At 38.9% G+C, this 13130-nt stretch overlaps 1 protein-coding gene across 1 annotated transcript in view; it reads right to left on the reverse strand.

The window, feature by feature from the left end:
• SPIDR (scaffold protein involved in DNA repair) overlaps positions 1–13130 on the reverse strand; it is a gene marked incomplete at its 3' end in the record, with an annotated part of 207009 nt that overhangs the window by 19198 nt on the left and 174681 nt on the right. Inside the window, exon 11 of the mRNA XM_082337127.1 lies at positions 8984–9142. Within this exon, the coding sequence (XP_082193253.1) occupies positions 8984–9142 (159 nt within the window). The remainder of the gene's footprint in view (positions 1–8983; positions 9143–13130) is intronic.

The raw sequence follows: 13130 nt of genomic DNA on the forward strand, positions 1-13130 counted from the left end.
ACTTGAAGAGGCATGCGTTTTTGAGTCAAAGCTCTCAGTTATCTCATCCTAGTTCTCTGTTCTGTGTAGTCGAAGGACAGAGATCTGCATTTTAACCCCACAATGCCTCCAAGAAAAAGTTGTCTGTTCCTCTGATTAAGAAAGCCACTATTTCTGAAACAGCTCAAAAAAATGAAGTCCAAAACTTGCTAGAAGTAATATTAGCTTCTAAACTCAACTGTTTAGAAGAAGGAAAAGGCATACTCTGGTACAGGGCTGAGGCACATTGCAATATGCTGCTTCTCTTCAAGGGGTCACGGAAACCCTCCTTTAAAGTTCTGCTTTTAGCTCACTTCTGCTTAAGCTTATTTATTTCTGTATTTCCCTAGTCCTTCTCCGGATCCCTAAGTGCTTAAACTTTGGGAGTCTATAGGCAGTAAACTTCTTCCTATGTTTTTTCATAAAGCGCCAGGTATCGGCTATGATTCAGTGTTAATAGTGACGCCTTTGGACCAGCACTGTAAGAAGTTTTATGAACGTAAATCTCAGACTGGATCTTGTGGAATAAAGCTTGTGGTTCACAATTCGGGTAACAAGCTGGCAGATTAAAGAGACGATGTTGCTATCTGTAATCATGTTCTCCACACTAATGAACAGACCAGAAACACAAATGTGCTGCCCTTTTACAGAAATGAACTTCCTGACTTACAGGGCATCATCACTGAGTCTGTAAAAGGAGAAGGCTGAGCTCAGAGGCCGTTGTGTTTTTTTTGTGTGCGTGTGTTTTTTTGAACAGTGGGAACATTACCACATACAAAGTAATACTTCTTGGGTATTAAAGAGACTTTACAGCAAATTGACCACTTCTTGAATCTTCGATCAGGGCGACATTTTCAGTCCTGTATCATACAGAACGATATCCTCTCTACAGTCACAGGAGGGCCAATGCCCAGTGGAACAGACTGGTCTTGCTAACCGGGACATGAAAAAGGATTAGAAAAAGAGAGCGCAGCCTTCCATACAAGTCAGGCAGTTGCACAAGTGGCCTCCTCACACGACATGCAGCGGGAGGGCAAGGGCAGAGCACAGGTGTGAACGTACCACACACTCTGCGCGTGTGTGTGCATACAGAGATCACGTACTTATCAGCTTAGAGCAAATAAGCTATGTTGTTGCAGTGCAGGTATAATCACATCTCCACACAGACTGTACACTGATCCCTCATCTGTATTTTTAAATTTGCACACGGGACGTGAAGCTGTCCCTTATTCTTTAGCTCTCTTCCAGCTTGCTACCCCATATCAGAATATCTACTGACATACAGCACATTTTCTTCAATTGCTTGTGTCCTTTTGGAGAAGGTCATCTACTGCTTGAACCAGGAGCACTTAATTATTAGTAAATGACAGTATTTGTTTACAAACAGGCAGAGGAGCAGCGTTGTGTAGAGTGTCTCCCGGACATCTTAGCCCCATCCTTTTCTTTGACACCAGCCAGGCCAACTGCAAGGACATTTGTTGCCCCAAGGCTCTGCACATTCCAAATCACGTTCTGCTGGGATCCTTCTCTACCAAAGGGGATGTTCGCTCCTGGAGCTGTCACTGATGTGCCCTAGGGGTCAGTGTCCCTGGTGAGAAGCTCCCCTCTTGCTCCACCCATTTATGTGCCTCCAAGAAATTTAACTCTCTCTTTACACTTACGGAGTTTGACTTAGCAGAAGGGGGAATGAGGTGGGGGCAATAACAGTGGAGAAGAAGCAAGACATTGTGTCCTCTTCTGTAGAAAATCATTATTCTTATAGAAAGAATAAAATCCATTCTCTTTATTGGTCAAGCAACACTCAAATCCCACTTCAATCTGACTTGAACGATGGGTGTATTTTATCCAATATGTGTATCCTTCTTCAGCTAGAGAGTCAGGACAAGAGATGAACAGCCAGCTCTGTGCTACAGTGAAGGGACATGGTTAACCCCCATGTGCACATAGATCCTTTCTGGCTACAGAAGACAAAATAAAAACTCTAAAATTCTGCTCTGTGAGTGTAATTACTAGTCACTATTTAAAAAAAAAAATTAAAATAATTTTGATTGCAAAAGGACAGACTTCTAAAAAAGGAAAAGTACAGTAAGAAGTGAGAAGAAACAAGCTCGAGGATAAAAAAAAAGAACATGTAAAGTATTTTGAATAACACTTTTTTATTTCAGAGACAAGGACTCTATTGTAATATTCTATAACTTTTCTTTAAAAAAAGAAAAAAAGACTGAATCCATACCAGGACAGAGATCACCTATCAGATTCTAAATGACAGATTCAACCCCCTACCTCCCATGCTAAACTGAAACCTATGTTTGGTAAAAATTGTTTTGCCCCATACGAAACATGCTGATGTCCACTGTTTATCACCAACATAGCAAGGCCACCAGTAACTCTAATGGAGCACTAGAGTATAGACTTCCACAGAAGTATGGACTTATGACACGCAGTCCTCTACATACAGGTACTCTTCTCTTCTGTAATCCACATCTTCAAGCTTTGCTTATATATAATGATACTTTTATATATGTGTGTGTGTGCATGTACATACACACACAGGGACATATGTATGTATACATAATATGCAAAATAATTTTTTTTAGTATCCTTAATTATTTTTATCATCCAGTGTGCTCAAAAGATGTCCCTCAACTTAAATTTTGCTTGCTGAACTTTGTTACATCTTTTCTGCATAGCCATAAATGCAAACTGCCTGTTGCATACCCAGACAGCAGTCAGAGAATTTTAAATACTTCATACTCTTAAACAGGCTAAATACATGGCTGAGAAAATGTAAAATATACGGGTGGCATGTGCAGAAATTAATCCCGTCCTATTTAACAAATCGTCTTAAACTACTCCACAGAAAAATAACTGTAAGATAGTGAATGATACTAATAAAGTAGCATTTGCTTCTCCCTCCTCACGATTCTCGCCATAGGTGATGACTGTGCTGCCCTGCACAGAAGCAGCTGCTTTCATCTGCTCACCTACCCACCTTCCTTCTCAGTTTCACAGCTCAGCAGGAGACAGAAGTCACCTTCTACTTGTAACCTTCCTGGCTTGTTTAGCCCTTCACTGCAAAGTCAAATGGCAGACATACACATGCATATACATGTTTGCTCTGTGATTTTTGATAAAAACATACAAATTAAAGAGAAAAGCCATAGCAATTATATTTAGACCCAGTAAAGTGATAAACCAGCATCTACAGTCTCAGTACATCTACTCTGATCCTATGGACATTTCATTCATTTCACACTACAAGCTACACTACAAAAATCAAACAACTTAAAATTTTGATTTTTCAAAATTGTATTTCACTGACTTTGATCTGACAACTTATTTCATAACTTACTGAGAGGATTTTGTTTATTTCTCTCAAAAGGATTAAGTTTCATCTACAGTTCTGGTCCAAGAACTTTGTGTGCGACATGCCGGATTCAACTTTTTAATGTTACAGCTTATAGTTTGGGGGATTTTTCAATTTTAATAATCATACCACAGGTTCAGGGGAAGATTACTACAGGGAGAAAATAGCAGCAACATCAAAGAAAGTAGAAGGAAAAAAATGCCCATAACTAAGAGAAGAAGAAAGACTATGTAACGTTTACGGTAGGGGACAGGAAGAAAGATGCTAGGATTCTCCTCCAACGTCTTCCACAGCTTTGCTCTGAGGACTCAAGACTTGGCACTTCTCTGTTTCCTCCTCTCCTACTCTCCCAATTTTAGTCTAAAATGGAACAGTTTTCTTTTGGCAGTATCAGTCTCAATTATGAAGAACCCAAAAATAAAGCAATTCCATGAAACATGTCTTTGCTCAAAGCTAAAAAGAAATTAGTAATAATCACCTAGACTGCATAAGCTTCAACTATCAAAAGACAAGCAATCCAAATATGAAGCTGGTACTGGAGGCTAGCTCTCCCTTGAATTGCCCTATTAAGATCTTGCAGTGCACAAGCTATACAACACCATATTTTCTCAGACTTGAGTAATAAAAGTAACAAAATCCTAAAGTAAAAATCTAAGCCTACTAAACCAGCATCTCAGTCAAAAATACAAACAGGCAGGAAGGGTTGCTGGCTTTTTTCCCTGAGTTTTGTTTAGACATAGGAAATTATTTTGTTGAACAATTTATTCACGTACTTTAATAACTCAATTTTCTGTAGTACATTAGAAATTATATACGCTACATTAAAATGCTGAAATAATAATATAAAAGTACTTTTGATTCAATATGGATACACCTATGTTATTCTCCAGTGCTGGTTACTAAACAGATTAATGACAGAAGCACTGAAGATACAAGCAGCAGACCATGCTAGTTAAAGAGAAGAAAACTCAGGAAAAAAAGTTAATTTCTGATGCATAAGCAGTCATCAAAAAAAAAAAAAAAAAAGTAACGTAAACATTCAAAACTTCAACGCGATTACTTAAATTGTGCTTTAAATGGAACTCAACTTTTAACCACAGCAGTTACTGAAGTGTTTCAGGACCTCAAAACCTCAGAGATGTGGGTGGCTCTTTTAGATGGCAGTCTTTTTGGAGGAGGGAAAACCAAAGGAAGGAAGTTATGACTTCCTTGCTCTGCGGAGGGTTCTTACTATTACATTTCCTGTCAACGTCTAGCAGTTGAAACACTCTCCTCTAGCAGTTAGCAGTGGTCCTCTCTTCTGAGTATAAAGCAAAAAGAAGAGAAAGTATACGGTGAAGAGTAGAGGAAAAAGGAGAGAAAGAGAGGCCAGAGAACTATAGGACTTAAAAAGAAGAAAGCAAACCCTCAGGCACAATAGTGACCAACACTACAGACAAATACAGGGAGACTTCACATTTCAGTGCCTAACATTTGAAAATTTAAAATGACAAACAACAGAAACCAACTTTATTTGAAAACGCAGAATTTTCTCAGAGAAACATAACACTGGTTGATGAACTCAATATTCAGAGCCTACTTACTTTAGAGGAAAATGCAACAGATAGTACAACTTGCCATGAATTAAAGGCTGGGTCAAGTGCCAAAGCTTATGAGTTGATGTATCCTTCAAAGTATTTTACCCTGTCCAATGTAAGTGTGGATTTTAGCACTATCCATGCAACAGTTGCATCTTATTTTGAAACTTGTTAAGCACTTTTTCAACTTAGGGAAAAAATTGATACTGACACCTTGTGTTAATTATGTATTACGTTAAAGCATTTCTCCCCCTCCCCCCCCATTTTTAAATTGGTGTCATCTTTCTGTTCTGCTGAATAGAAACTCTTCATCTTTCCGCCTTGTAAGAAAGCATAAAGAGAAGAAGCCACTAAGTCTGCTATACTTAGCAGTAAACTCAGTGCTTGGCAAATCAGGTGAAAAGACACTAATTGTCAAAATCCAGATTATTATTCCGTGTGGAACTCCAGTCAGGGCTAAAAAACATAAAATTAATATTTTTGTCGATAGAGACAGATATCTAACTACAAAGTTTATCTCAGCTCATTGAAATTAATTTCTGGTAGGAAGCAACAGCCTATGACAATTTATAGGTTATTTATTCCTGAGGCAATTTTAGTGAGTGCTCGGTCCCTGCATCTAATTGCATCCATTTAGTTACTGGTTATACCAGACATACCTGAAACATGCCTGGGATCTATTAAAATAAGGGGGGTTACATGTTAGTTGCACTGCATACAGATTCTTAACCAAAATTCCTGTCTCTAGCAGTACACTGTCAAAAATCTCACTTCCTCCTTCTCAAGGGGCTGAATTTATAAGGCTGACATATGAGGCAGTGGGAGGACAAGAGAGAGAACATACACCTCTAGAAAGCCAACACCCCCAGCGGCAGATCAATGTACACTTTTCCATCTTCTCTCTTTAAACCACCATATCTTTCTTTTCTGCTGATACTAAGTGTGCAGACCAGGGAAGAGTTGTAGGAAAGGCTAGGAGACAAGTATGAATGAGAGGGTGAAGAGAAAAGGTGTCAAGAAACAGATACTGAACCACATATGTGGTGTTAATTCAGCTGCTACCATACTGGTTCCTACCTTATTCAACAGTCTCATGAAAGGGACTAGAAGAACTGCTGGAAATGAGACTGAACAAGCCATGTCGACTTTGCCATGACCCAGCCATGCCCGTCTGTCTGACAGGATTGCCAGAAACTGGACTGCAAAGGGAAACACCACTTCTTCTACTGGACTACAAAGGGAAGGATTTCTTGCAGGGATGGTTTTGGGGACTATGTTTTACGTGGGTTACAGGACTTGTTCTGAAAACCCCCTAAATCAATGAAAGACCTTCAAATGACCCAGTACGAGACCCTAGTACTTGTTAAAGCATATGGGTATTAAAAAACAATGTTCAACATTAACAGTGTTTCTCTCAATGTAAGATTAATATAATTCTAATTTTTCACATGGTTGATCTTGGTCAAGACAGGACATGGTTGTGTAAGTTCTTATCCCACTCTTCTTTTGGAACACAAGTGTCTTCTTATCAGGAGAAGAAATGGGTTTAGTTTCTTTAGCACATCTTACAGTACAGGGCCACTCCAAAGATCAAGTCAGGTTTACAGCCAGGTTTTTGCCTGGATGTAAAATACCCTTTATTATAGGTTTTTAGTCCTTGAAATGCAACTTCAGCTTACAACAGTGATTTTAAAATTGCATTTACTGGAATGATGTTAAATAGTACTTTAAATTAAATACTTGATGATGAGGATGGATGATGGCCTGGAAATTTTTTTGAACAATAACAGTGGTCCATTGATGAAAAAGCTTGAGAACCTCTTGTATCTGTTAAATGAAAATCTCCTCTGTCTCACGGAGGGACTGAGGAAGCACTCTGTCTCTATAGAAGAGATTACAATCCATGTGACTGCGGGACAACATGCACGTATGGGATCTTATTAGCCGTTCCTGGCTTTCTCCAGATCATGTGCTTCAAAGGCACAAAAAAAAAAGTCATGACTTTCCCCTCTTATTTTCTACATTTTATTCCCTTTTATCCATTTTAAAAGCCACTGTCAGACTCCAGGAAACAAACAGCTTACAAGCCATCTCCTTCCAAAAAGTAATTGGCGTTCTCAAGAAAAAAAAGGCAGCGGTCTTTCTTGCAGAGCAGACCACGTAGTTCTTATTCACTCATGTGCTGCAAGCCAAGGTTGGGCACTCACAGGCATATCCCATCATGTGCTCGGATATACCACTGGCTCTGGAAACCCATTTATCCAGTGGCAATGAGTTCTACAGCCTAATTATGCTCTGTGTGAATAAGTACTCCCTTATATTAATTTCAGCTATGGCTTTACTGTGGTTTCCATCACACCTAGAATGACACAAAACGTGTCCTAACACTTAAAAGTAATAACAAGTTATAAAGCAGAACTTAGGCTGAAACAATTATGAAAAAAAATAAATCCCTGAACAATTCCCCCACCCACCCATCTTGTACAATGAAATCACGTTTTAACCACTGCACTGTCCCTGAAGCTACACTAGCCTTTTTCTTTTAATGTTTCCTAGCAGGGTTACCACCAGCACAGCTCCAGCTGAGCCACCAGCATTTTCAGCAGTGTGTCTTCTAATCGTCCTCAGAATAGCCAGAAGTAAGTTACTGCTGCTTTGAAACACAATTTACATTAGAAAAAGTCTGTCTCTTATTAGCTAGGCAGAGTACTGGAAACACCAGCAGCCAGTTGTAAAACTTCATTTGTATCCAGAATTCCAACGCCATTATTTAATTTGTTTGGAAAAAATGTAACTTGAAAAAAAAGCCAACAAAATAATTAAATAAGAAGACGTGTTTGTTATTAAAGATCCATAAAAATGCAAGTAGGCTTGAAATCCAAAGGATCTGAAAATTAACACTGCGAGTACATAAAAAGAAAAGCATACTGAATAGAGCTGGCTGGAAAACAACAATTCCATTTCGCTAAACATTTCAAGGCTTTGAAATTTGTTTTTTGTTCCAATATGAAACAAAAATGAGACTTTCTGAAAGTTTTCATGAAATGAGAATAAGAGAGAGAGCATTCACTCCCTCTGGACCTGAAAAAGTCTTCCCAACAAAATTGTCTCCAAAATAGATAATGTTTCCATGAAACATTCTGGTTTTGATGAAACAGCATTTTTCAACACGGAAAAAAAAGTGTCAGCAGAAATATCATAGCCATTCTAATACCAAAGGCTTATCTAGATCGGGTGCTTGTATGAAAAATTATGTTGAGAATTGAACCAATCTAATTATATTTATATAGGTCCCCATGTGAACACCATATCAATTTCCTTAGAAAGATACTCCATAAGATAATTGATCTATTTAAAAGGTTTTTTTTCTTGATTAAGATATTTTACTTTATTCAAAGAATGTAAAAGGAATCACAGAATAAGCAAAATCTGAGAGGTACCATACGTCAATTTGTTACTTATCTGAAGCGATTTTTCTATAAAATTGTGGATACTCTTATTCCAAAATAAGAATGGTTTTATGATTTGTGAGATTTTTTTTTTTTTTTTTAAAGAAACTTAAACTGTGCTTCCAAAACCATACGGACTTAACTGAATTAAGCTCTCCTATACCAAGGGAAAGTCTGTGCTTGAATCTTCAACCCAGACTGGGCAGCACTGCAGAAAAACATACTGTAATAAATAGTTCTGCAATGAAAGGGAGGTGAACTACTGTTTTTAAGTCTTTGAATCTACTGAAGAGGAAGAAAACACTCATATTTTAGGAAATATTGCGCACAGTAATTCTTCTCTATCCCTTGCTCTGCTAAGTATGTATTTGTGTGTTAGTTTATTTATGTTCATTTTGGAATATGGCTGACTAAAGTACTATCGGATGCCCCCCAAATGGCAATGAGGACATTTAATTGAACAAAGCCCGATTCATTTGTTCCAAAGAATATTGATCACAGAAATAAATAACAAGATAGATCATCTCTGCCTGCCACAGCATGCCGTACATTCTCCCACAAATTGTCCTCACCTTCCTCTTGTAGTTCTTTGCAAAATTTTCATTCCAGCTAGGCAGCAGAATTTTCCTTCCCATCTCCTGCAATACTGCTCAATGTCATCTGCAGAACTCAGGGACTGTAACTGCACTTCACTGAACATACCATAGGCATCCTGGACAAGGAGGCATAACCTGCAAAACATTCCTCTGTTACTCAGTGGCTCCTGTTCATAACAGGCTAGTCAGCAAATTTCTGAAAATTACATTACAAGCGTCAAAACAGGGCTTATCCTCTACAATATCTGGAGAATTCCTACCAAATAATGAATAGTCATATCAATAAACAAAACCATTATCGTTAAAGGTTTTCTCATGTATATTTGCAGGAGCAGGGCCATGAAATAGAGAAGCATGACTGAAAAAAAGCATAAAGGGCTTGCACTGGCGATTAGATGAACTAATGGTTATGCACTATGTGGTTTGTGTACCTATAAAGAAAGAAGGCTGAGTTTTTGCCTAACTTGAGGTGAATTCTGCAATGCAGACAGAGCAATGATGCAGATGTATACGTGTGTGTGTATAAATATAAAAATTCTGCTTAGAAGTAAATAAAGCAACATATTTCACAAGCAATAATCATGAACATTGAAACTGGCAAAGCAAGAATTTCCTTTTCTATAACTTTTCTATAACTTTTTTTAGAAGAGTCCTGAGGATGCAAAGAAGAGTGAAATGTCAATTTTTCTTAAAACAAACATGCAAACAAAAATTCAACATGAAACTACAGATTAGTACTTTCAATATTGGGTATGAAGAATCCCAGAGGAACTATTTTAAGGAGGTAATTAAAGAACCTGCTAAACAAACAATTTGATTAAAGTAATCTATGGAAGTAGGGGCTTTAGGGCTGGGAAGTATTGCTTAACCAACTTGCTGGCATTTCAAGAAGATATTACTGTCATAGCTGATAAGGCAAAATCAGTGGATGTCATACATTTAGATAGTCAAAAATGCATTTCACAAGATTCTGCACCTGAGATGAGCAGCCACGATAGCGTGAGTCATGCAGTGCTGGAGGAAGGAGGCTGCTGTCTACAAGATTGGTTTAATTGCCCCAGAAAGAGACAGTTAAGCATGGAAACTTTTCAAAGGGAGACAAAAATTACCTTTGAGGGTAGCACACACATCTTTATTTCTAAATAAAACTCAGGGGTGCACCAGGCAGCAGAATTCAGTTCATTTCAAAGGTACATGCCAAAATTACCTTCTCTGGAGCAGTACCATTGCTCACAGCAAGCCAACTCCAACTGCTTTTGGAGCACATCATGTAACATATTATATGCATCCTGAAACTATTCAACAGTAGTCATTATATCTTTATAAAACACATTTTAAATGAAATGAGCTCCTATATTTCTCTGGAAGAAATCCACGTATTTTTTTGCAGGGAAGCTTAGGCACATGGAAGACCATTAATCACAGTTTCCTTGTTCATTATCAACTGTCTAACTTTGGCTTACACCCTTGAGAGGGCTGTATTCGATATAAGATACAGCTCCAAAGCCTTTCAGACATCAGCAGCTGTGCAAGCACCAGCTGAGAGTCCTCATTTTTCAGATTCTGGTGTTGGTTTTGAGGAGCAGGGAGTGGTAGGACTGAACACAAATGAAGGCTCCCGTATTTGACCCATTATCTCTAGCTACAAGTGTGTCCATCCGTCCCCCCCGCCCCCGAGTCTTCACCAGGCAAAGAAACCTTAGGTACAATTCTTCCACAGCCTCCCAAGGTTAAGAAGTCCTTTAGAGCCATGAAACACTGCTTCTACCCTGAGCAGCAACAAACAGGAGGAAACCAAATGCTCTTGTGATTACATACCCTCATCTCTGGGATGAGCGGTGTTCCCAGCCTAGAAAGCAAGTGACCCTCCTAACAATACAAACCTGTGTCTTCAACAGCTCTATCACTCTCTTCATTTTCTGTGTAAAACAATCCGTGATATGCCTTCTGGATTCGTACCGCAAGATCATCTCCAACTCAACAGAACAAAGACTGATGATGTGCTATGAACACGACAGCCCAGAAGCAGAAAAACTACAGCTGCCAGCCACTTTCCTTGTTAGGACCTTGCAATCGGTCAAAAACTTCTCCCGAGTTTTAACTGATTGGACTGAAACTCCTCGTGCTATTGTTTTGTTTGGAAAAAGAGAGCTAATATGCTCTGGACATTTCTGAAAATCAGATTGAGGGGAAGAGGAAAAACAAAGCAAACAGTTTTGCCTATGCTAACAAAACATTCAGTGACTGTTAATTGTGAAAAATTAGGCCTCCGTATCTTGGAGCAAGCAAGGGCCAATTGAGTTAGCATCTCACATCTGATCAGTTCAGCAGTCTCCTAACTGATCACTGGAATTTCTCATATCTTTAGTAAGACATAACTGAACGCAAAGTAAGTCTCAGACTAGCTGGCACCAGGCTCATATTAAGTCCTCTGGGACATGTTAATTGCCCAAATAAAATTAGCTTGGTTGGTGCCGAAGACATCAGTCACTAGAAGTGCATTTTCCCAGTCCTTTTAAGCCAAGCAAAGAGATGGCTGCTGTCAGACATGCGAGTCTCAACTCCCCACATCCCTGGCCACATACTTCCATCCCTTTGTGACGGCAGCATAAATGGCTAGGATAGGAAACTGACCTGACAAAAAAAAATACTGTAGCCACATCATCATCATCATCATCATCATCATCATCATCATCATCTCAGCTCCTTGAAAATTAACTCTGTAGAAGTAAACCCGTATTTGCATGGAGTAATACTTCTAGACAAGGATGTATTTCCCAGGCAGGATTAGGAGGCTGAAGCTCCCACTCCAGCTGTCTAGTGTATGCAGCACAACATCCCAGGTCATATGATGGTAGAATGGTCATCATATGACCAAGCTCGACACACAGAAGTAAAGGAAGAACTGTGTAACTTGAGGCTTCTATCACTGATGTTCCCATTCACACCAGTAACGCATTCATAATTATTGGCATCATGAAAAAACACAAGGGCAGCAGAACCTCTTGCACCAAACCCCAAGTACTTTTGCTCTATTAGGATCATACATGTGAGCAGACATCCACTACACTACCCTTGTTCTAAGAGTATCCAAATGCACCATGCATTTAAAATGAAATGTATATACTCGCTCACTTGGAAGACAGAATTTCACAAGTAACCTTCAGATGCACAATTTCAGACTAAAAGATAAGGAATATCCCAAACTAATGCTATAAAGAGAACTTCACAAATACATGTTCCCTGCTTCAGCACACTTTTAAAACAGTACGAACGAATGATGACGAAAACTTGAAATATTTTCAACATCATTTGATCTCTCACACTGATTTAGTAGGTAGTGCTGTAGGTATTTAATGATGAATGACAACTGATTTTCCTACTTAATGACTATCATGAAATCAGCTGAAGCCCACAACAGACTCAGCAAGGCATTTGGAGAACTGTTCTCATGTTTGGGGACAGGCTTTTTAGCAGGGTCTGTTGCAATAGGACAAGGGGTAATGGTTTTAAACTAAAAGAGGGTAGATTTAGACTAGATATAAGGAAGAAATGTTTTACAATGAGGGTGGTGAAACACTGCAACAGGTTGCCCAGAGAGGTGGTAGATGCCCCGTCCCTGGAAACATTCAAGGCCAGGCTGGATGGGGCTCTGAGCAACCTGATCGAGTTGAAGATGTCCCTGCTCATTGCAGGGGGGTTGGACTAGATGGCCTTTAAAGGTCCCTTCCAACGCAAACTATTCTATGATTCTCTGAAACCGGTTCTGTTCTTATGGATTTTGCATGCACCGTTAGCATCACTAACAGTAGTTCAGTTGCTTTCAGAGGCTGTTGATTCATGGCCTTAACTTCCTCTCCAGCATTGTTTTTTTCCTTGATTTCACTTTATTCCCCAAAAAAGTGCATTTGTATTGTTTTCCCATGTTACAGTGTTGCTCTCATATTGTAGCAAATGTTCTTGCAAACTAAATTTTAGCTTTTAACTGTGATTAAAGGAACAGTTTGTCCCATGATTTTTCCCCCCTTTGAAGCTCATTACCAGGATGAAAAAACCCACATCTAAATTATGAGACAAGCTGCAAATCCAAAATGAGTATCTGCCCCCAGGAATTCAGTATTTA

The sequence above is a fragment of the Platalea leucorodia genome (genome assembly GCF_965183815.1).
Source record: "Platalea leucorodia genome assembly, chromosome: 1".
NCBI classification, from domain to species: domain Eukaryota; kingdom Metazoa; phylum Chordata; class Aves; order Pelecaniformes; family Threskiornithidae; genus Platalea; species Platalea leucorodia.